The 24,735-nt window shown below is 45.3% G+C and overlaps 1 protein-coding gene across 2 annotated transcripts; it reads left to right on the plus strand.

Moving 5' to 3' along the window:
* Peg3 (paternally expressed 3) lies at window positions 1-24,465 on the plus strand. 2 transcript variants are annotated; one of them, XM_029479515.2, is made up of 9 exons: window positions 1-155; window positions 3,761-3,845; window positions 11,887-12,017; window positions 12,555-12,644; window positions 13,239-13,322; window positions 14,280-14,383; window positions 17,614-17,716; window positions 18,448-18,540; window positions 18,660-24,465. In XM_029479515.2, the coding sequence occupies exons 3-9, from the start codon at window positions 12,002-12,004 to the stop codon at window positions 22,823-22,825; spliced, it is 4,656 nt and encodes a 1,551-aa protein (XP_029335375.1). In that variant the 5' UTR covers window positions 1-155; window positions 3,761-3,845; window positions 11,887-12,001; the 3' UTR covers window positions 22,826-24,465. The 2 variants fall into 2 exon arrangements, with proteins under 2 accessions (XP_029335375.1, XP_085698498.1); XM_085842372.1 differs by having other exon boundaries at window positions 5-155; window positions 11,891-12,017.
* The last annotated feature ends 270 nt before the right edge of the window (window positions 24,466-24,735 follow it).

Raw genomic sequence — 24,735 nt, forward strand, 5'->3', positions numbered from 1 at the left:
GGGGAGTCAGGAGTCGCGGGAGGACGAGCATCGGAGGAGAAGCGGAGAGATGTCCACCCTGGGCTGGTGGCGCCGCCGGGCGCCCGGTTCAGTGTGGGTGCACTAGACTGCCGACCCTGGTCGGGGTGTGTGCGTAGAGTGCTGTGCTCCGGGAGGTGAGTCAGCCGGCCACCTGGCTGCTCCGCAGCATGCACCCTCTTAGATACCGTCTGCAGAGTTCAGATGGTGTTTGGGGTGCGTTGCCGCGGGCCAGGGGCGGCAGACCATATCACGGCTCCCAAGGGTAACTGACAAGGCTGCAGACTGCGCCTTCGGGAAGGGGGAATCACCACGGAGCGGCCGTGTTGCCGCAGGGATGCCATTTAGGTGACAGGGATTTAAAGAGGTATTCTGTAGGTCGAGGCCTCGGAGCCTCAGGGTCCCGCGATCTTAGGGTCTTAGGGCTTTAGGTGTGACCCACCCAGAATCCCGGGAGAATCCAGGCTCCCTGTCTCGTCTGCGTGGCCGGCCACGCAGATGATGCAGAAGTCCTGTCACAAGACCACCACAGTGGACATAAGAGTGCCGTCTCTGAGCTACCTCTTCTGTGGTTTCATTTTCTTTGCTCAGCAAAGTCTAAGGGCTATGCGGTTAACCCGATCGCCAGGTCGTCTGGCTGGCAGGGTCTTCGCAATCTAGCCATCTACCGCGAAGCGCGGCACTGTTCTTGGGGGCGGGTCTTGTTTTGCCGCAGTGGCGGTGGGCGGGGCTAAGGGCAGCTTAGGGGCGGGACTAAAGCAGAGGCTGTGAGATACTTTTCGGCTCCACCCAGTTGGCGCCATCTTGGAGGGTGGAGACAGGTTTGCTGCACAGGCTTATCCTGATTGGCTGCCTGTGGTCGGGGCGGGGCCATGGCGGCCGCTGCAGGCCCAGCCCCCTTGGCGCCATCTTGAAATGACAGCGGATTTGCCGCGCAGGCGCCGCTTTAGCTTCCGATAAAGAGACTAAAAGGCCAAAGTGGCTTGAGTCTATGGGCTGCTAGCTCCTCTAGCTCTTCCTTTGCTGGTTGGCAGCAAAGATGCACCCCAATTGTCGTCTTATCTGACTGGCCGAGTGGCCTAGACCCTCCGGCATCGGTTGGAGCTAGGCACAGTCTTAGTTTGCCGCACGAATGCTGCCACCTCGCGGCCTTCCATTTAAAGGATGGAACGGCAGGCTCAAACACTCCATTTTTCTGTGGCTAGATTTTGGTTGCAGAGCCTCAAATTGACATCAAGTGACAGGTCTTTTGACCCTGGACTGTATCTGGCTCCATTTATGAGGAGCACTGTGGGGTTTATGAACAGTTAAAAAGTGTTGCCCAGTGTAATAGGTGCCATCATGAGTGACAGCCCAGATGGCTGGAGGAGGTGGGCTTTAGGGAGGGGCTATTATTCTGAATGACCGGGCCTCATAGCTCCGCCCATCCTGGCGCCATCTTTGCTGGCCAAGGGCGGGGTTTCGATGCTCCACAGGTATCTTGAATGACAGCTGAACGGGCATGCTGCATAGAGGCGGGCTATAAGGAGGTGCTTTATAATCCTGAGTCACCACAAGGCCCCACCTACCCTGACGCCATCTTTGCTGGCTGATGGTGAAGAAGGGAGTGGCAGGGCGGGGCTATGAAGAGTGGCTGCTGATATGGTGAGGCACAATCTTGAATGACAGCCCATCTGGCTTCAGGGGGTGGGCCTGAGGGAGGGGCTCAGGCCTTGATTGACGTGGCCACACAGCTTTACGGGCCTGTGAAGTTCTCAGTGGGTGTCATCTTGAGTGACAGCTGGATGTGTTTGCGGCAAGAGGCGGGTCAGGAGGAGGGGCTCTGTGGTCTTGAGTGCTCACAGAGCCCCGCCCAATTTGGCGCCATCTTTGCCAGCAACAGCTGGCCGCGCTAACCTTTATGGTGCAGACGCCATCTTGAATGACTGGCTGGCTGGGGGTGGGATCTGAGGGAGGAGCTTTCTTGTCATGATTGATTGGAAAACAGTTCCACCCACCTTGGCGTCATCTGTTTGCCATAAATGGTGTGTCTGAAGTGATCAGTGAAGGTGCCATTTTGATTGACAGCTGGACTGGCTGGCTGCAAGAGGCAGGCTAGAGAGAGGATTTATGGTCCTGAGTGCTAAGCTGTCTTGCAAAGGGGTTATTATCCTGACTGATGGTACAACTCATCCCTGTCTATCCTTAGCGTCACCACTGTTGGCCATGGGGAGGCGGTGTCTGAAGTAAGGGTGTCATCTTGAATGACTGCACGACTGGCTGGCTGAAAGAAGCTAGCCAAAGGGGTGTGGTCTCTCTCATTCAGAATGAGCTGGGAGCTCTGCCCACCTGACGCCATCTTTGCTGACGTTTCTGGTGCAGTAGCCATCTTGAATGACAGCTTGTTTTGCTGCAGAAGGAGGGCCAGAGGGCGGAGCTCTGATCCGGACTACAGAACCCTGCCCACCTGGGCGCCATCTTTACTTGTCATGGTTAGGGGTTGTTGTCTAGTGTTTTTGGCACTGCTGTCACCTTGAGTAATAGCTGGAGTGGCCACTAGAGGCAGGCAAGAGGGAAGGAAAGAATCTCTGGTCCAAGGGACGATACAGCCCTGTTCACCATGGCATTATTTTTTATGTCTCTATCATTTATGGCGCATGAGCAATCTTGAATGACAGCTGGGTTGGCTGCAGGGGCAGGGCCGAGGGAGGAGCTCTTTCTGAGTGACTGAGCCAGAGAAGTCCGCCGGCCCTGTCGCTATCTTTGTTGGTCACAAGGGGGCGTCTGGTATTCATTCCGCCAGTGTCATTTTGAATGACAGCTGGGCTTGCTGCAGGAGGTGGCCCGAAGGAGGGGCTCTCTGGTACTGACTGCAGTGCCCTCCTCCCCCTGGCGCCATCTTTGTTGGCCACAAGGGGGCATCTGGTATTCTCTGTGCAGGTGTCATCTTGAATGACAACAGGGCCTCGCTTCAGGATTCTATTCCTGATTGACCTGGTCCTCCACCTTCACTGGCGCCATCTTTGTTGGCCACAAGGGGGTGTCTAAATTTTTCACTGTGGATGTGTCACCTGCAGGCAGCAGGTCTGAAGAAGAGGCTGGCTTTTTATTAGTGACAGTTACAGAGCCCTGTTTCATCTTGGTAGTGGGACCTTAGGGGTTTTATCTTAGGTACTGGCAAATGTCAGGGGCTACAGTGCCTCCATCTTACATCCACATATAGGTGACTGGAGCCAGTATTTACATACAGGGGCACCAGAAGGGACTCACTCAACTGCCCAGCTCAGAATCCTGGGAAAGGGGTGTGGTTATGTGAATCATTGGCAACACCCAGTAGATTGTTAAAGCCATTGGAAGGCTACTTTGACTATCAAAATAGTTTAAGTCCCTCCCTGGTCATTTGTTTCCCTCTAATTTTCACCTGCAATATGTTTCTTTGCACTTATAGGATAGGTGATGTCATATGGTTAATTAATAACCAGTTGGGTTCTTGGGTTCATTACTTAATCCAGAATCCCCTGAAGTTACCAAGAGACCTCAGGAAGGTCTTCAGTGCTCTTCATATAGGAAAAGGCTGTAATTAGAGTCCAGGGTACAGCATGTGTCTTGGGAATAATTGATTACCGAGGGCATTTTCTGGGTGGTATCCTGGACACATTTGATGTCTGCCTTTGTAGGGGAAAAAAAGTGGTTGCTTCCCACCCAAAGAACACTGTAATTGTGAAATAAATTGGGTGCTTCATGTTTTCTTTTTTCTCCACAGCTCTACCTTCTTGATCTTCTATCCTTTTTGGAGACAACTGGCAAGAGGAAGACTAGGTCCTCCAACAGCTAGGTGGCTAGTCCAGGTGAGCGATACACCTCAGAGTACCACACCCATCTTTGAAGTTTCCTCTTCTCTTCCTCACACTGACATTTTCGTGATGCACATATATGTTACACAACTACAAGAACACCATTTGTACTTTCTGAGAATATACATACCTGTCTGGTGGGTAATGAATTTGCTAGGATTTGTCCCCTTAGCCTTACTCCATCATTTCCAGTCTCCTATTTTTCCTCTGACACTCAGGTGCTCCTTCAGGCTTCCTGTTTGCCTTTTGTTGGGCAACTAAGAAGCAGGAGAAACTCTTATTTACCTGTAACAACCTAGTATATGCTTTGTACCACATACTAGGGATACCATCTCAACTGAGAAAAGAAGTATTTTCATGGAGTATTATGGGAGAATTAAAAACGTATAAAATATGATTGTATGGTTTATTCCCTTGAAAGTACACATTTGCATGGAGAAACTAACTTAATCTGGGAGAGATGCCTCCCTGAGGTACTTGGGAGCCTTAAAGCTGAGCTCTGAAGGATTATAAATGGTATGTTTCATGGGGAGAATAAATTGATCAGAGGGCTCAAAGATGTTCCTGAGGGATGCGGAGAGTGAAGCTGAAAACCCAGGATGCCTAGAACAAGAGAAGAGATGGACTACAACTGACTAAGGACAGAAAAGGTAAGTTTGAGGGCTTCATCATGATAGGCCATAAAATCAATGGTAAGTATTTGGGCTTAACCGGAAGTACATGGGAAGCCACTGAGGCATTTGCATCACAAAAATGACATGAAGATCACGTGCACATTTGCAGAAATAGTCTGGCTTCAAGGTGCAGAGGGCAGGGTAGGCACACCTGGTGTGGGGAGACCACCTTAAGTTTGGGTGAGAGGTGGCTTGGCTTAGAGTCCCAGCACTGGAAGACATGAAGGGGGCATGTTGGAGTATTGCCAAGAAGGGAGACCTCACAGAACTTGCTCCCTTTTTTACTAGTTTGCTGACTGATTCAGACCAGACATGATGAATCACATGATGAGGAGAAGTGAGCAGAATATCCAAATGTTGTCCATTTGTTCAATCCATCCGCAAGTGTTGATACTCAGCCTATTTGGGACAGACTCATGCCAGACTCTGGCACTTCAGAAGTGAGTGGTATAATCCATACTGAATGAGAACTCCTGTTACCTGGAACGTAAGGAAATGTGCTTAGCAAAGTAGCTGCCTATGCTTGTGGGGGAATGCTGCCTGGGGAGGGGCTGACATGGCAGAGTGGGCCCCTGGAGCTGGGTTGGTATTCTCCTGGCCCATATGAAGGCCCCAGTGATCCAGGACGGTGTTCAAGCCTACAAAGACCTAGAGATCCCCCTTTTCTGAAGGATTTGTGTGTGTAGACCCACATTTTACAAAGCTCAGGGACTTCACTTGCAACTATAGTGATGTGGGAACTGAAGCAAAGCACTGCTGTTCCCTCAGATCTGGTTCAGAAATTTACAGTGGGAGAGGACTATAGCAGGGACCCAAATACTAGAAAGTATATGATCAGCAAATTCTTCTCCCTGTAGGCAAACCTACATGGGAAATGAAAGCATAATGAGGAGGTTGATGGGTGAGTATAAAATCAGAACCAAAAGGTGTAGAAGAACCTTGACAGCACTGACCTTTATGATAGCCTAGTGCTAACACCTGGTCATAGTGATGTCATTGCTATGGCAATCAGAAGACCAGACTCCTTATTCATTGCCCCTGCTTGCTACCATCTCCATCCAGGCTAAGTCAGATTAGAGATCTTTTGCCTGTAGATGATTAGATTAGCCATGCATTGTGGCTTAAACTCCTGTGCCTCTAGCCCCTAATATAAATAAGATCAGCTGGTCATTCAGATAAGATAAAATATGTCATGCTGGTCTGGAAGGCATTTTGTGTCTTTAAAGTAGCCATGTCTTAGTGCTGATCATGAAACTGAACTCTTAGCTATTATTTCCTCTCTTTCTGAACTTTTGGGGAAATCCCTCAAGAATGGACAACAATAAAGAGATTTGGCTGGAGTGTGGTAAGTGCTAAGTTTATACTGAGTAGAAGCAGCCCAGGATGTTATAAAGATGACCTGAAAGAGCTACTAGACCAGAGTGTAAAGGCCTTTACCTGAGTGTTAAGGTCATTCATTCCTTGCTCACATTCCCATGTAAGATTACCACCCCCACCCCCCACAAAAAAGATCCCACTGTCCCATATATATTCCTTTATTGTTCTTGAGTGGACCAGGTTATACACTTAAACTTAGGGAGGTAAGACAAGAGTCAAGTTCCTAGAGTCCCAGTTAAAATATCTATGTCCTAGGGAAGCATCCACTTTTTAAGTTGTCCCACTATAAAGGCATATACCTTTGTTGTAAGTATCCCAGCTGACCCTTCAGCATATATGAGTTTGAGACCCACTACTAAGAGAAATCAGGCTGCAGTAGGTACTTTTCAGAGTCAGATTTTGTGTGAAGGGACACAGACTGATGACCCTGTCAGTGTTAGGGCACTTAAACTTGGAGGTGAGGTTAGGCGTGGGACTGGGACAACACTGGACTCCATGAACACACTGAAGTAGAGAATGCCGGTCTGCAGAAAGAGGCAGGAGACTGGAACAAACAAGAAGAGAGGAGAGACTGCACACCTGAGAGATGACAAGAGTAACCTCCTCGGTTCCTGACTTTAAAGTTCTCAATTCCAGCCCCCTTTAAAGGAGGTAGGTAGAATGAGTTAGTGGGCTTAACATAGGTGTGCCATGATGAGGGCACAAAGTAAGTAAGTGGAAATGGGGTAGAAGGAGAGGGGGTGGAGTTTATCTCTCCTCTGGTGGGGATGTGGGAGCCTGAGACCAAAGACCAGGAGGTCACATGATCTCTCTTATCACACACAGTCCCAGTCATTTTAGCCCCTAATGTGTGTTCCTGCTCCTCAGAATGCTCATCCATGGTTATTCTGAGGGGGAAAATATCCCACCCATCCCCATTTGGGGTAAAAGATACCTAATGATCTCTATTCTTATTATATATTACACTAACTTACATGCCCACTCTCTTCTTCTCATTTTGAAGTGAGACAGAAGTAAAGTATTATAAAATATTCAAACATTGGCATCAACTTTGCCATGAAGACCGCAGTGGCCATACCATCCTCTAATATACAGTACTGCTGGCCTATGGTCTCCTATGTTCTGACTCATGAGTGAAACCTACTCTCCTTACAAAAGGCTATTCCCTGTCTCCATGTCTATGAACAGACTCTTCAAAAGATAGCCATATACCTTTGAGAATCCCTCTCTGCCCAGGATGGGAAGGGTAGGTTCATTATAAGGCCACATTCTTTGGCTCCCCTCTTTAGCTTCCCTTTGTTCTAGCTCAGAATCATGTGAGCCGCCCAGGTATTCTTGGCCAATATCCAACTCATGCTAAGTTCCTGTGTGAAGAAAGAGCAGAGGGAAGTGTGTAAGGCAGGGGTATGGGAGAGTCAATAAATAAAAGAAATAGATTTTCCATGGGGCCAGAGTTCAGTTTTGATCTGTAGAGAGTATGAATTAAGAGTCTGGTGAGGGACTCAGTGCCTGGTAGCCAGCATCCTTGAGCACACACCGGGCAAGCAAATGCAAATACCAGCAGGGTGTCACAGGCAGGCTTTGGGAGGTAGAAAAGTCACTGAGGAAGGAGACCTTGTCCTGGGGACCCCAGCAGAATTGTGGGAGGGCTCACAAGCCAGAATAAACTATGTAGGGAAAAACAACAGCAACACTAGATTTATTTCTAATTTTTAAAATATTTTTTATTTTGAACTTTATTATAAAAAAAGTTGCAATTTTTTTTTAAAGTCACATACCTAAATAACCAGACTCAAAGATTAACTATGAATTTAAAATAACATCCTAAATAGAAGTTAGAAAAGTTTCTTTTTTTAACCAATCTGGGTTTTGGTTGGTTGTGTTTTTGTTTTGTTTTGATTTGGTTTGGTTTTAGTTTCTCCTTTTCATGAGCTCTCACCGTGAAAGTATTTGAACATTTTCTTGCAGCCTAGTTTATATATATATTCCCATACAAAGAAGTAACCACACACTTGCTGTGTTCATGTGAAATCAGATCATTTATCAGACATTTCAAACTTGAGCTCCTCATCTATGACTTTGTTTCCTGGGCAGCAGCAATGATGTTTGTTTTTTTGTTTGTTTGTTTGTTTGTTTATTTTGAGGGGTTTGTTTTGTTTTTATGTACCCATAAATGAGTGTATTTTTTAGTAAGAACAACACATGTCTAGGTTTAAAAAGGTTTAGTAGGGGTTGAGACATAGCTTGCTGGCAAGTTAGAGGTTATGCATTCAGATCCCCAGCACCCATGTAAAAACTGGGTGTGGTAGCCTATATGTAACCATAGCAGTGAGATACTGGGGAGGGTGGGTCCTTAGGGCTCAGTGGCCATAGATCCTTGCCAAAACAAAATGGAGTCTCAAACAGTAAAGTGGAAACTAATAGAGGAAGACATACAAAGTCAACCTCGGGCCTCTGTACACACATGCATGAACATGTATGCACATACTACACATACACACATGCATATGTAATAATATAAAATTTTAAAATAAATAAAAAGTAAAACAAAGAGCTTTAGTAATAATGGAAAATTTGACCAGCAGGTGTGGCTTGCAGTTTCTATAGTATTTTGTAGTACTTGAACATATTTCATCTTTAATTAGGAAATAAGGTTGTGACATTTCTCGAGAATGTGACTCGCTGATTAGTTTCCCGCACATTAGAAGACTCTTCTCACCTTTGGTTGTTAATGATCTCAGGAAGCAGGTCCTCTTCTGGGTGCACTGACTTAGCTTAGCTAGTTAGTTAGTTACTTAGTTAGTTAGAAGCAGGTCCTCTTCTGGGTAACTAACTTAGCTTAGTTAGGTCACAGTATGTTTGTCACTGGATTTTAGTGGCTTGTCCTTTGGGAAGATATAATTGAAATATATAATGTCTTTAAGGAGATTTGACTTAGCAATTGATTTTTGCTAAGGTAAAAAGGTTGGAAACAAGTGCTTGAGTAGCAGACCCAACACTATAAAGTGATGACTGTCTACTCTTGTCTCTTTTGTTGCAATTAACCTTTTATTTAGTCCTAAGAAAAATTTGCATTTAAATAATCAGTTTTTTCTGATTTAAAAATTCTTCCTGTAACAGTAAATTAAGCCCCCATATATGACTGTACTGCCACATAAATGCATATCTGGACTTCTTTATGTTCCTTGTGTTAGACAGAACATGTTTTCAAACATCAGGATAACATTACAAGCAAATAGTCCCCCATCTTTGCACACACATGGACATGCAAGACAGTCAGAGAGAGAAAGAGAGAGAGAGAGAGAGAGAGAGAGAGAGAGAGAGAGAGAGAGAGAGAGAGAGAGGTGAATGGGTGAATGTGTGTTTTATACATGCCTTAATTTATTTAGGATATGTTTTATGCCTCTATATACTTTTTTAAATATTTGTTTAGATTTGTAGGTTCCTTGTAAAGCATATCTTTGGGAACTTATTTATTTTTGCCGTTAATAGGATTTTTCTATTGCTATATTTACAGGTAAGGTTTTTTTTGTTTGTTTGTTTTTAGTTCAAAATAATACAATGTAATATATCATACTATATCTAAAATAATACAGCATTTAGATCTTTCTTTTCCTTTAGTTGCATGAGTCAGGGCCTCCAAGATAATGTGGACTGGTGTTTGTGGTAGAGGAAAATACTTTCCTCCCACTTCTGGAGGAACATTGTGGTATCTAATGATCTATTCGCCTATATCTATGTGAAGTAGATTTTTATTGTATGAAAAAAAATCTCCTAGTCTTGGTTATTGCTAACACTTTAAGAGTTTGTAAGCTCTTTGAAACATGGGATTCATATAGGCTCCCAGTCTTCCCTTTAATTCATTGTGTATAAAGTTTTCCTGAAAAAAGGCAGCATCTTTGAATGAGCATCCTTTCATGGACATGGATAATTTTTAAGATTTTGCTAGGCTGTGCTTATTAAATATTTTTTGCATTTTTGAGTAGGACAGATTTGCTATAAAAATACAACAATGAGAAAGACAAATTGACCCTTCCCCTGGGAAACTGTAGTAGGGTATACGAATGGGTACTTCAGAATTCTGTTGTATACAATCAACTCAGGTGTATCTCTGATCTGGTACCTTTTTAAAAGAAGAATATTTATGTTTTTGAAAATTTCATACAAGTATACATTGATTTTTTTTTTATCTTATCAACTCCCCCCCCCCCTCCCTGCAGTTACATCTGGGACCCACAAACTCAGACATTTGTATTGGTGGCCTTTCTGAGATGGTCTGGGATAAAGTTCCTTCTCAGCATTAGCATTTCATTAGATGCAATTAGGCATTGAAGTCTCTCAGCAGTTCAGTGCATTAGAGACCATTTTATATCCAGTTACTTAGAGCTGCCTTGTTCTTTGAAGGCTACATAATAATTCACTGTTGAATAGATTATATCTTGTCTATTACCAAGAATATACACAACAAACACACACATAGACATAAACGTAAGTCTTTCGTTCATCCTTGCTCTTGTTTATCAAATGCTAGCCTATTTGCCTGGTCAAAAAAATCTAGAACATATTAAACAAAGATCATATGTGTTTAACAGAGTCTTGAATTTCCTATGAAAAGCAATGTCAGTTTGGCACCACAGTTAGCATGCTTCTTATGATGAGCTATGCTGGTTTCATCAACAGTACTGATAACATTCACACATAGCCACATAAGTGGCTTTTCATATACTAAATTCAATATGCCACTTGTATGTCGCTATCTGGCTTTGTGTCAGATAGCAAGGGATTAGGGACTAAATATAGAGAATGCAAAGCTCTCCTTTACTTGGGTTACCAATTTACTGCTGGGATATAAGCAAATAAGCTAAATTAGTTAAGAATAATCATGATACATATTTGAAAATATCTTGGACGGTATCTGAGGAAATGATATTAACTTCAACTCCAAAAGGACCAAGTTTTGGGACTGATACCCTTTAGAAGGTTATGTACTATGGAGTAAAAGTCTTGGCCTCTCTGTACACTTAGGTGAGCTGACAGAAAACAGAATTCTCCATCACTGTCTAGCTGGGAGCCACCAACTACTTGTACCTTCTTGGCACTTGAAATGTCCTAGTATAAAGGAGAGGCTGGGTTTACTGCCATTAAGTTAAGAAAGCACACAGTCAATGGGGATGTGGTATCACCTCACAGTCCTAAAGATATTAACAAAGAGAAACCATAGTAATTTGTCATTCCAGTGCTCATACTTGAGCACCAGTAACATTTCTGTTTGGATAGCCATTTATTTGCAGGTTGTATATTGTGCTACAGTAAGTACATTAAGGGTAGAACTGGCAGGGTCAGGTGCATCTCTGATGTTATCCCCTTTAACATTTTGGCTAACGAGGAACATTAATATCCAGTCTTAGTCTTGGCTGGGGCCTTGAGCATGTTGCCTGTGCTTTGCATTGGCAAGTCAAACTTCTTAGGAATCTTAGCTTATTCAAGATAAGGCCTAAAAGGACTGTATGTACTGTACCCATTTCACAGATGACAGAGTCCAAGGGAGTAGAGTAACTACCCACTGTAACCCAACCAGTTAGCATAAGAACTCACTCCTTAAATGTAGTTCTGGGGCAGTTCTTATTCCAAAGCACTGGGCAGACCGCTCTTCAACTTCTGTGATGTGTACATAGCTCCTTCTAATATCCAAATCCATGAGTGCTATTACAGGCTGCCACAGTCTTTCTGTTGACTTTTGTGTTCAGTTCCTCCAAATAAGACCTTTTAATTTGAGAAATGCTGTCTCCAAATCACTTGTCTACCACTAAACCAGAGACATTCTGTGTGAACTAGAAAGTGGCATGACTAGATGCCATCCTGGGGGAAGACCCAGCTGGTCTGAATTCTTTCGTCAGACATTTTGAAACTTAACATATGTGGAATTTGTTGTGCCTCAGAAAACCCTGCTCAGAGTCTAAAAATTCTGCCTTGATTGGTTGCAGGCAGGCCTTCCCAGCAAGGGGAGATCAGTTGATCATCCCTGAAACGCTCAAGCCCTTGGGTGTGAGCAAAACAGACAACTGTGAAAAACTCACCACTCCGTTGGAGAGTTTCAAGATGTACCATCACGAAGGTGAGGCACTGCAGAGGATGATGTCAGTTGGCTTAGACAGTGCTTGTTAGTGTTATGTCTTGGGACTGCCAATGCCTGGACTGGTTATTCTCTCTTGTGGGGCAAGGAAATAGGGCTAACCTAGGCACATCCATGACCTTCCACTAGACTTGACCTCCTAATGTCCCCTTATTCAAGTGGCCAAATGACTCTTGGAAAACAAACTAACCCCAGCTAAGAACTACCACTGAGCCAGCAGGAGACAAGTGGACATCCTATGGTAGGAAGTCCATTAAGGAGAGAACTTCTATTACCATCATGGTATGGTACCTCAGGAAGTGGCCTGTTGGCCGCTTTTGTGTGGGGTGGAGAAGAGATGGTTACAGCCATATTCCCTATGCAGTCTTTAAGTAGCAGGAGTAGATTGAAGCCACAAAAGAGGGCTGAGCTGAAGCATGGAAGACCTGGCCATTGAAACTGCTAGGGAGAGGTTGGCTGTATGTGAGAACATAGGCTGGCTACACCAAAACACTAAGTCCCTGTCTGGTGTCTTCTCAGACGACACCAACAGTGACATGAACAGTGACGACGACATGAGCCGAAGTGGGAGAGAAACCCCACCCCCTCGACCATCTCATGCTTTTGGCAGTGAGTATCACATCCCACCAATGCCACATTATAAAGAGGTACAGAGGCACCAAAGCCTCCATTGAGACAGAGCCCCAGAGTGTTCAGCATCCCAAATAATAGAGGAGTTTCCTGAGACATTTTTATATCAAAACAGGCACCTACAATGGAATGGCATTTGAGGGTTTTTAAACAATAAAATAGTTTTTACTATTTAGTATTTACTTCAGGCAGAATCTACTACTAGCAGAATTGTTTGTAGGTTAGACATGTGTTCTCCTTTCTCTTTACAATAGAATGCTGTGCAATTTAAACTCAGCTGGCCTGTGCTAGACATAGAAGATCTATGGTCCCTTTCCTGAATTTAGACTTGAGAACTTAGCAGCTGAGAAAACAATTGGGGGGTCTGAAGTGGAGCTAGCTTACAGACTTAGTTTGGGACCTTTTCTGTGAAGCAAGCCTTACTTGGGAGGAGCTTGCAAGGTAGCTACTGAGCCTTGGAGTCTAGAACCTTCCTTTTGGATCCATCTCATCAAGGGAGGCATGTGTGCACACACAAAGGAAACAGAGATATGTCAAAGCACATCTGACCACTCAAAAACCTGACCTGCCTAGGTGAGCGAGACCTGGAGCGCAGGGGCAGAAGCAGAGATGTGGAGCCTCGAGACCGCTGGCCATACACCAGGAATCCCAGAAGCAGTAAGTTGTCTGCTCAGGGCAGAGGCTGTATGCATAGGGGCCTTGGGAGGCCCTAATGCTCAAATTGGGCCATATACCTGTTGCTAAAATGTTTAGTCCCAGGCTCTAGCATCTGAATTTCCTCTCAGCAGAGCTGTTTCCTGCCACAAGCGTATTTCAGCCAGTGTTGTTGTTTACACAACATTTTTCCTAAGCATATATATCTATACATCTATACATCTCTATCTCTATATCTATATATCTACTTTTACATAAAACATACTGTGGCTGCAACAAAAGTGAAAATACTACAGAGGCATGATCATGAAATCAAATACATGTTACCCATCATGGTTTCATGCAAGTGTGGGAAAACTACACCAAAGTGCCCTGCTTACGTTTTTTTTTTACTGATGAAAAGAGAATTAGACTCCTCGTAAGGACCATCTCAATGCATTTTTTGTATTCGTGCCACCATAACCTCTCTTGTTCCTCCTGGACTTGGGAGATACTGTATTTATCAGCAGGGCACCCTAAAATTGTAATTTGGAAGAGATTTTCAAGTCTGTCTCATTTACCATTAGTTTATGGTACCTTTGGCACCTGAGGAGGGTAGATTAATCAAGGTGTTTCTATATCACAACAGACACCTACAAATGACTTTAAGTCTTCTGGGCTTTATCTCTGGTCTTGGATGAGGGCACCAAAGAGAGTCATTGTTGAGAACATGAATACAGACACCATATCTGGACCCACACAACTTGTGGCATGACTCTGACTCTAAGATTAGGAAGGAAGGATGAGGCATGGATCCTGGGATATTGCAGGGCCCTTCTATATCTATAGAAAGCAGAGAAAACAGACACATTCTTTTCCACACTCATTTCCCAGGTAGCTTCTGAGATTGGCAGAGGATTTCTGAACCCTGCTCTGTTGCACTAGGTCTTGAAGCCCCCTGATACCTTTCTTCCTTCCTAGGGCTGCCTCAACGGGATCTTTCTCTTCCTGTGATGTCAAGACCACATTTTGGACTGGACAGAGATGATGACAGACGTTCCATGGATTATGAGTCTCGATCCCAGGTATGCCCAGGTTTCCTCTCTTTCCAGAAAACGTACCTTCATTTCACAACAAAGATACCTGTCTTTCCCCTAAGGATGTATTCATCTGTCCCTAGGTGCCCACTTATGACTGAGAGCCCTCAGTCACTCTAAAGAGAAGGCAGGGACTATCCCCACAGGTAACCAGTGGCCAAGGTCACTATTGCCTGTTTTTAAAACTGACCCACTCAAAGGAGTGCTTGCCCCAGTGTGTGTGTCACTCGCTAGGGTAAGTGACAGAGGCATTCTAGACATTCTTACTGGCCCCCAGGAAGTCAGAAGCAGAAAAGTTGTGAGTCTAGAAAGCCAACTGGGCAGGGAGAACAAAGGCTCTGGAGCTGATGAGAATGGGGTACAAAACTTGGCTCTGCCACTTAGTGCTGTGTGGGATTCTGCAACTCAACCAAGCCGAACCTCAGTTTCCTCATCAGTAAAAATGGGTGTGGCAATTGTCTCCCAGTGCCATTGTGAGGAATCAATGAGATTCACACACCTGTGTGTGTTGTGAGTTCCTGTTATGTTGTCTGGCACATGATAGGCACACTACAGTAGCAATCACAGTAGTCATTTGGTTAAGGGGCAATATATGTTAGGGTGGTTGGTAAAAAGGGAGAGGACAATGGATTTGCACTGTCTTTTGAGAGAGGAAGAGAAGGAGGAGAATCCTACAGTCAACAGACCTTAGAAGAGAGGTTGGAGCCAGAGGCAGGGCCTTCATTTCCTTTGCAATTAAGCATCTAAGTCCAAGGCAGACAGGATTCCTGCTCTGAGATGCTTTTGTCAGTGGCCCATGTAAATATTCATATAAACACTCTGTATGTCTGAATGTTCTGAACATTCTCAAAGAAACAGAACACTAGGAAAAGTTACAGCATGGAGTCTCAATGTGGATCAAAGAAAATGCCTTCAGGGCAACATTTGACCTCTGAGGGTTGGGGAGGAATGGTCCAGGCCTGAGGTTGGAGGGGATCCCAGCCTTTAAGGTGAGCATAGGCAAAGGCTTTCTAAGTGGAAGCCAGACATCTAGCAAACCAAGGAAGAGCCAGGGAGATGGCTAAGGCACACAGAGCTGGATTGGTGATGTGAACTTCACCTAGTTTTGTTGCTCACAGTCTCTTCCTTGACAATGTGTCATGGGTTGCTGACCTAGGACCTTGCCTGCCTAATGCAAACATCTAGCTGCTGCTGATTCCCACTGACTCAGAGGAGAAACAGGGACACTAGATGGTACAAATTATACTTCGAGGCTGTGCAAAACAGAAAGTTCTCTTGCTATCTCTTTAATCGCATGCAAATCCCTAATGGTTCCCGTGCATAGCTCACGGTGTGAAAATGTGAACTGTGCCATGTTGGCATGACTCTCAGGCCACCCCTGCCACTCAAACTTGTTTGCAACTCATGTACACTTAGGTACCATAGTTGATGGCAAACATAGAGCCAGCAACTGCTTTAAGGCTACTTAAATTCACTCATCTTTATAGAAATGCACATTTTGTTTTACAGAAGCAATGTTGTTCAGACTTTATGCAAAAGAGACAGACAAATTAATATTAAAAATAATACATCTGCCACTGCTCTTGGGCTCTGTGTACCCCAGAGATGGTGACACTTTGCCTCTTACACTGCCAAAGTATTTTGCTCTCTACCAGTCTCCACACTGTGAGCTCTGGTTTCCTGTATTATCTTAGGGACATCTGGGTACCCTGTGGCTCTGTCTTTTATTGTTAGTAGATGCCAAGGCTCCCCACAAAGCTAAGTAGCACAGAACACTGACCTCCAAGGGATTTACCATATAGAAAGAGGACGGACAACCCACAAAAAGAATGCACTTAAGAACCTGGGGTGGTAGTTTTATGAAGGTTGCAACTCTTCCTGAATTTTCTTGGAGTTTTTGTTGTTGTTGTTGTTTGTTTTTTGTCCTAATTTTCAGCACTAACTGAGAAAGGCTTTCATTTTTGAAGCTTTGCTTCATTTCTTTGCCCTAATTTTTGTTGTTGCTTGCTTCTCGTTTGTTGCTTAATGACTGGACATGGGCATTTGCATAGATGAAGTTTTCTTCTTCAACTGTGATGCTTGTTTTTCTGTTTCCCATGTTCCTATTAAAATTCAAGTCCCTTTCCAGGTAAAAACAATAATAAATTTAATATCAAAACATTAATGCTTCCTCTGCCCAATTTTTCTTAATATTCAAACAATAATCACACTTCAGAATCTTCACCCACTGTGTCGGAATATTGCAAGTTCTCACCATTTTACAATGAAGAATCCGAGGCTCTGAAAGATTTCTGTATCTAAGGTCTCACAGCTTATGAAATGGTGTTGTCTGCTTCTGACCCTACAGTTCTCTCCAGCTCCAAAGCCTATAGACTCCCACAGCACCCTCTCCATACCCCAGTATCCCTTCAGGCCTCAGTGCCCTCACCCCTGACCTTGCAGCTCAGCAAGACAGTCAAATTCTAGTATCGCCTTCTGGTAACAATCAAATGACCTTTAGGATCCTGCAGAGAAGACTCAGATTCTGAGTATTACAGGGAACTTTGTACTTCTTTTTGAGAGAAATATCTAAAAGGTAGCTCTTCAGGAGTTGAGAGCTTCTGGTGTGTTGAGTTATTTGGAAACCGTACACACTAGAAAGTCTGCACTGTACACACTATGCAATAGAAACACAGGAGGGGAACTTAAAACTACAGAGTCTGACAAGATGTCTGCTAGAGCACATTTTCTTTCTGCTCCCACAAGGGCACCATGCATGCTGCATGGGCTTTCCCACCAGCCCCGCTCCGCACATAACTGTAATTTTACCTACCACTTCAGGCCTCACGAGAGTCCTTCTATAAAACCTTTGCTCACTGTTCAGGCCCACACTGAACTGTCCCTCCAAGAAACCCATGTAGCATTTATTATCTGTATCCCAATTTACTGTTTATTGTTCTCTAATTGTTTCATGAGTCTTTTCTCTCCAACCAAATTATAAGCTGCATGAGGGCAAGGAATATGTGTCATGCGTCTTTGGGATCTGCCTCAGAGTGTAGCACAAGGTAGGTACGACGTAGGCCCCTAGTAACACTTGCCTGGGATCGCTCAGAACCCCAAATACCGTGAGCACTGCCTATATAACTTCATATACGTAGCTCCCATGTCGCCAACATTATTCTCTCTGTGAACATCCACGGGAATAGATTCCATTGAGGGGCCTGTGTTTGATGTTTTAGGATGCCGAGTCATACCAGAATGTTGTGGAACTCAAAGAGGACAAGAAGCCTCAGAATCCAATTCAGGACAACCTGGAGAACTACAGAAAGCTGCTCTCACTGGGTAAGGACCGACTTCCCTTGGCCACTTCCAATCCCTCCAGTGGAGCCTTTGGTTACCTTGTTTGTTTCAAGTTGTTTGAATCCATGCTAGTATATTTGGACTTAGAAGTCCTTTGGTGAACTTGCTCCTCTGTGGGGAAATGAGGTTTGAGTTTTAAAGAAAAATCCATCTGGCTTTGGTTGAAGAACATATTGTATAGACTGGGGTTATGGATTTTGTCATAGAGCTTTCCTGTACAACCTCAGCTCCACATGTGGACTCCTCCAGATGCACATAGCCTAAAGTGGTAGTAGGCAGTTGCTGTGAAAACTCATAAAGCCAAGGGATATATGGTGCTGGACAGTAAGTTGAGAAAGATCATTGACAAGTAGGGGTAGGTGTACAATGGCACATGCCTGAATCTCCAGTGCTCTGTGCTAAAACAGGAGGATCACCAGGTGAGGCCATTCTGGGACACCTACATAGTGAGACCCTCAAGAAAGAATGGAGTCTCTCAAAGAAGTGAACAGGAGTGAGTCTTCATACCATTTTTTGGGGTGTGATTAAACTAAGGGAATCAAAATGTAGATTATATCAGGTTAGAAAATGAATATGAAGAAAATGAAAGACATCCCAAGGTTTGAATATGAGATAGTTCTTATTTTACTGAGGGTGGGGGAACAGATCCATTGATGGTGATGAGTCTCAGTCTTCGATGTAAATTGCAACTGCCATTTTGTTCTTATAACTAGGAGTCCAGCTTGCCGAAGATGACCGACACTCTCACATGACACAAGGCCACTCATCGAGGTCCAAGAGAACTGCCTACCCAAGCACCAGCCGAGGTGAGTGACAAGCCGATCCCACATGGAGAAACTTCCACATTTCACATTCATAAACACCACAGGAAAATGCTATCCCGAACTTAGTGGCTAGGGAATTACATATGGGGATTTCTTTCCAGGTCTGAAACCCATGCCTGAAGCCAAAAAGCCATCCCACAGGCGTGGTATCTGTGAGGACGAATCTTCTCATGGAGTGATAATGGAAAAATTCATCAAGGATGTGTCTCGAAACCCCAGATCTGGAAGAGCACGGGAGCTGAACGAGCGTCCTCCTCCGAGGTTCCCCAGGCCGAATGATAACTGGAAGGACAGTTCCTCCAGCAGAAGAGAGTCAGTGATCCAGGAGAGGGGTTATGAAGGGAGCGCATTTAGGGGCGGCTTCCGGTTCAACGCAGACCTGGCTTCCAGAAGCAGAGCTCTAGAAAGGAAGAGGCGTTACCACTTTGATTCTGATGAGAGGGGTTCGGGCCATGAGCATAAAAGCTGTGTGAGGAAGAAGCCTTTTGAGTGTGGTACTGAGATGAGACAGGCTATGAGCATGGGCAACCTGAGCAGCCCTTCCTTCTCTGAGTCGCAATCAATCGATTTTGGGGCCAACCCATATGTGTGTGATGAGTGCGGGAGGCAGTTCAGTGTCATCTCTGAGTTTGTTGAGCACCAGATCATGCACACCAGGGAGAACCTCTATGAGTATGGAGAGTCCTTTATTCATAGCGTGGCTGTCAATGAGGTGCAAAAAGGTCAGGGTGGGGGAAAACGCTTTGAGTGTAAGGAATGTGGAGAAACCTTCAGTAGGAGTGCTGCCCTGGCAGAGCACCGTCAAATCCATGCTAGAGAATATCTTGCAGAATGTAGAGATCAGGAGGATGAGGAGACCATCATGCCTAGCCCGACCTTTAGTGAGCTGCAGAAGATGTATGGCAAAGATAAGTTCTATGAGTGCAAGGTGTGCAAGGAGACCTTTCTGCACAGTTCCGCCCTGATTGAGCACCAGAAAATCCATGGTAGAGGCAACTCAGATGACAGAGATAATGAGCGTGAACGCGAACGAGATCGCCTACGTGCACGTGCACGGGAGCAGCGTGAGCGCGAACGTGAACGGGAGCGTGAACGGGAGCTTGGGGAACCCTTTCTGACCTGTCCAAACTTCAATGAGTTTCGGAAGATGTACAGGAAAGACAAAATCTATGAGTGCAAAGTGTGTGGGGAGAGCTTTCTTCATCTCTCATCCCTGAGGGAGCATCAGAAAATCCATACTAGAGGAAACCCATTTGAAAATAAGAGCAGGATGTGCGAGGAGACCTTTGTCCCCAGTCAGTCTTTCAGACGGCGCCAGAAAACTTACAGAGAGAAGCTGTTCGACTTTAACAATGCCAGAGATGCACTGATGGGAAGCTCAGACCCCAGCGAGCATCAGAAAAACCGTTCCCGAAGGAACTTCTTTGAGGGCAGAGGATTTGAGAAACCCTTCGTTGAATCTCAGAAGAGTCATACTATAACAAGACCACCTGGAAACAAAGACGATGACAAGCCGTTCACCATCAGTGTCAACCCGAATGACAAGCTGAAATTCCCCATCATGGAAAATGGCTCCCAGGGCAAATCCTATGAGAGGTCTGTTATTCATAGCTTGGGCTCCGCAGAAGCTCAGAAGAGTCATGGTGGACTGGGGTTCAGTAAACCAAGACCAGTGGCAGAGTCTAGCACCCAGAGCTCAAGCAGCATTAACTACCCCAGAGCATACCCTGGAGGCAGCACCTTTGAAGGGAAAGAATACAAGGACTCTATCATCCATAGCTTGCCAGCTCCTCGACCTCTGAAACGTCATAGAGCAAATGACCATATTCAATGTGATGAGGAGGGAGAATCCTCCATTTATATCCCAGATATTATTAATAAGCGAAGGAAGATTCCTGCCAGAGAAGATGCTTATGAAGGAAGTAGCAGCAGCAGCTACCACACACCAAATGTATCCCGTGCTGAGCCTCCAAGTCTTTCTGGAGAGTCCCGTGACTCTAAGCAGGATGTCACGTTTTCAGTTCCCAGCTCAAGTGTTCGTGAACACCAGAAAGCTCGTGCCAAAAAGAAGTACATTGAGCCCAGGAACAACGAGACCTCTGTTATCCACTCCCTCCCTTTTGGTGAATTGCTTGCAGGTCACCGTAGGGCAAAGTTCTTTGAGTGTCAGGAATGCGGGGAGGCCTTTGCTCGTAGGTCTGAACTCATTGAGCACCAGAAGATTCATGATAGAGAAAGACCTTCTGGAAGCCGACATTATGAGCGCTCTGTCATCCGCAGCCTTGCGCCCAGTGACCCTCAGACCAGTTATGCCCAAGAACGTTTCATCCAAGAACAAGTGCGTAAATTCAGAGCATTTGGACAACGCTCAACTACCAGCAACAACCTCAGTGTACAGAAAACCTATGCCCAAGAGACATTTAATGCCGAGGAGCCCCATGATAAAGAAACTCATGGTCAAAAAATTCATGACAAAGAGCCATATGGTAAGGAGCCCAGTGGCAAGGAGCCCCATGGTGATGAGCCCCAGGACAAAGAACCCCTTGATCAGGAGATGCGCAGTGAAGAGCCCCATGATGATAAGCCCCATGGCCAGGAGCCCCATGGTGATGAGCCCCATGGCCAGGAGCCCCACAGTGATGAGCCCCATGACAAGGAACCCATTGATCAGGAGATGTGCAGTGAAGAGCCCCACAGTGAAGAATCTCATGGTGATGAGCTCCATGGTGAAGAGTCCCATGGCCAGGAGAAAGTTGAAGATGCTACCATTCAGGCCTCAGTTTCTGAAGAGCATCAGAAAGATGATGCTGGTGATGCAATCTATGAATGCCAGGACTGTGGGCTGGGCTTTACTGATCTCAATGACCTCACAAGCCATCAGGACACCCATAGCAGAAAGGCTCTGGTTGACAGTCGTGAATACGCACATTCTGAAGTTCATGTCCACTCTGTCAGCGAATTTGAGAAAAAGTACTCTGGAGAGAAACTGTATGAATGTCCAAAATGTGGGGAGTCTTTCATTCACAGCTCGTTACTTTTTGAGCACCAGAGAGTCCACGAACAAGACCAGCTGTATTCTGTAAAGGCCTGTGATGACGGTTTCATCGCTCTGTTGCCTGTGAGGCCAAGGAGAAATTGTACTGTTGAAAGGAATCCTGCCGTTTCTGGGTCAGCCATTCGATGCCGTCAGTGTGGACAAGGCTTCATTCACAGTTCTGCCCTAAATGAGCACATGAGACAACACAGAGATAATGAAATAATGGAACAGAGTGAGCTGGCAGATGAGATTTTCATTCAAGGCCTAGCCCTCACTGAGTATCAGGGAAGTGAAACAGAAGAGAAGCTTTTCGAGTGCACCATCTGTGGGGAATGCTTCTTCACTGCCAAACAGCTCGGGGACCACCACACCAAAGTTCATAAGGATGAGCCCTATGAATATGGGCCCTCCTACACCCATGCCTCCTTTCTCACCGAGCCCCTCAGGAAGCACATCCCACTGTACGAATGCAAAGATTGCGGGCAGTCCTTCCTAGACGACACTGTCATCGCTGAGCGCATGGTGTTTCATCCTGAGCGAGAAGGTGGGTCAGAAATAGTAGCTGCCACTGCCCAAGAGGTCGAAGCCAATGTCCTCATCCCACAAGAAGTACTGCGAATCCAGGGGTCAAATGCAGAAGCTGCTGAGCCCGAGGTGGAGGCTGCAGAGCCCGAGGTGGAGGCTGCAGAGCCTGAGGTGGAGGCTGCAGAGCCTAATGGAGAGGCTGAAGGGCCAGATGGAGAAGCTGCTGAGCCTGATGGCGAGGCTGAGCAGCCCAATGGAGAGGCTGAACAGCCAAACGGTGATGCTGACGAGCCAGACGGAGCCGGGATCGAAGACCCAGAAGAGAGAGCTGACGAGCCTGAGGAAGACGTTGAAGAGCCAGAGGGAGATGCAGATGAGCCCAATGGTGCCGTCATTGAAGACCCAGAAGAGGAAGGAGAAGATCAGGAGATTGAGGTTGAAGAACCATACTACAACTGTCATGAATGCGCAGAAACTTTCGCTTCCAGCTCAGCCTTTGGCGAGCATCTGAAAAGTCACGCCAGTGTGATCATCTTCGAGCCTGCCAATGCTCCTGGAGAGTGCTCTGGCTACATTGAACGGGCCAGCACCAGCGCAGGTGGTGCGGAGCAGGTAGATGACAAGTACTTCAAATGTGATGTGTGCGGGCAACTCTTCAACGACCGCCTCTCCCTTGCCAGACACCAGAATTCTCACACTGGTTGAGTAACCAGGCTGAAGAAACGAAGAGCAAAGCCAAACCTTCCTCCCAGAACCAGACCCTTAATAAATCACAAAGAGAGCCTAAACCAACCCATAATGTCTATAAGAAATTCACCTTACTGTATACATCCCGGACTTCACGTCAAAGACTTTCACTCTCATCACAGACTGAAAAAAGAAAAGACATTGAACACAGGGACTCTTTCAATTTTAGCTGTCCCCTATCGAGCATCAGTGTATATTTGGGAAAGCTAGAGCGTACATCTACATCTTCCATTTCATCTAAGTAACTAGATTGAGGGAAAACCTAGTGACTATTCAAGACCACAGAGGTTGCCCCAATCGACTGTAAATGATACCCCTTTCATACCCTATCATAATGATTCCTGCCATGTATATAAATGAGCAAATCAGTGATACATATATTTGGATTTAGTGTGCTATAGAATTTACAGTTTACTCTACAGAGCTACCTAGCCTGGTACTCTGATTTTTTTCCCTGAGGAGGAAGAGAGCAACAATTTAGCATATATTTGTAAGTATTGTCCATGCAGAAGCTTTACTGTGCATCGTTTGAACCCCATTAGTATTCTTTCCAGTAATGGAGTGTTCTGTCCCCTACCTCTTAGATAGTCCTGTGAAGGTGTGGGTGTGAAAGATCGTGTGTCTTTGAATCCTGGCTGTGTGGAAACAGACATTTTAGCTTCTACAGCCATTTGGTGTGCACCCAGACCCCTTGAGACTGATTGTGTAACCCTTTACAATATATGGATTTGTCTCTGTGACCCAAATCAACCCATCCCTACATTTATATACCTTACAGTGGTTTTCTTGCAAAAAAATGTTACATTTGAGGTGTTCTTTAAGGTTTGGGTTTTTGTTTTCTAACCAACTCATCATGTGTTTGATAGTGAATTCATGAAACCTGAAGCTTTTCCCTGTAAATCTTAATGTCTTTGCCTTTAAAGAGTGGGTGACAACCATCGCTAGATCACAGTAGTGCCTAATGAAAGGTTGGGAACCATAGGAGAGGCTCTTACATTGTAAATAAGGAAGCAGACTGACAACCTTTCATTAGCTGCTGTGTGCTTCCTGCCTTAAGTGACAAGTGGCAGCGTCGCTTGAGTCACCTGTGTGGTGTTGTATTGTGCTTGCCACAAGTCAGTGTGCTCCCTGGGTGCCCAGGAGCTAGTATCCTTAGATCTTTGTATCTCCAGACTTAATTCCCCTGTTCTCTATGTGTCTGTCAACCCCAAGTCTATTGCATTTTAAGAAAAGCAAACACACACACACTTACACACACACACAAAGCTTTCTTTATAGTTAATCCTAGCTTAACATGGACTCAGGTTCCCCAGCAGCCTTAAGTTTTTTTGTTACCATTGTTCTTTCTCATGGAGTCTCCTTAGTATTTCTGAGCTTTCCATTTAGTGTGTCATCTGTCTCCATGTCACCCGATGTCAAAAACTGACTTCCCAGCTTGAGATTTTCTGCGTCCGATACACGGACTGCGTGCGCTCCTTTACTTCCCCTCCCCTCATGGCTATAGAAAGACAATTTTTTGGCCTTCAGTTGGCTGGGGAAAAAAAAAATTTAAAAATTTAAAAAATTAAAAAAAATAAAGCGGATCTGTAGCCGAAAGATCGCAAGATAAGTACAGATCATCTGAGACCGTGAACAGAGTTTACCTGCTGGAGAAACCGGTCTGACTCTCAGTCCTCTAGATCTGTAGATCCGGGGCTCATGAGGGAGTGTGCCAGAGCCTCAGAGAATGCCAAAGCCTTCAGAGGTCGGAGACCTAAAGGCAAGAAATAGAAATGACTGAGCCAAAGAAGGGAGTTCCAAGATGACAGCAGATCTAGGAAGGAGACGAGACGGACTAAAGAAGATACCAGCAGCAGGGATTGGAAGGT

This window comes from Mus caroli, unplaced genomic scaffold (assembly GCF_978045245.1).
Source record: "Mus caroli unplaced genomic scaffold, Mus_caroli_1 scaffold_8, whole genome shotgun sequence".
Classification (NCBI taxonomy): Eukaryota; Metazoa; Chordata; class Mammalia; order Rodentia; family Muridae; genus Mus; species Mus caroli.

What these genes read in the sequence shown, in the direction of transcription:
- Peg3 (XM_029479515.2), top strand. An exon ending in ACCATCTCATGCTTTTGGCA is followed by an intron (nt 12,645 to 13,238) that starts GTGAGTATCACA and finishes TGACCTGCCTAG; the next exon opens with GTGAGCGAGACCTGGAGCGC. An exon ending in CAGAAAGCTGCTCTCACTGG is followed by an intron (nt 17,717 to 18,447) that starts GTAAGGACCGAC and finishes TCTTATAACTAG; the next exon opens with GAGTCCAGCTTGCCGAAGAT.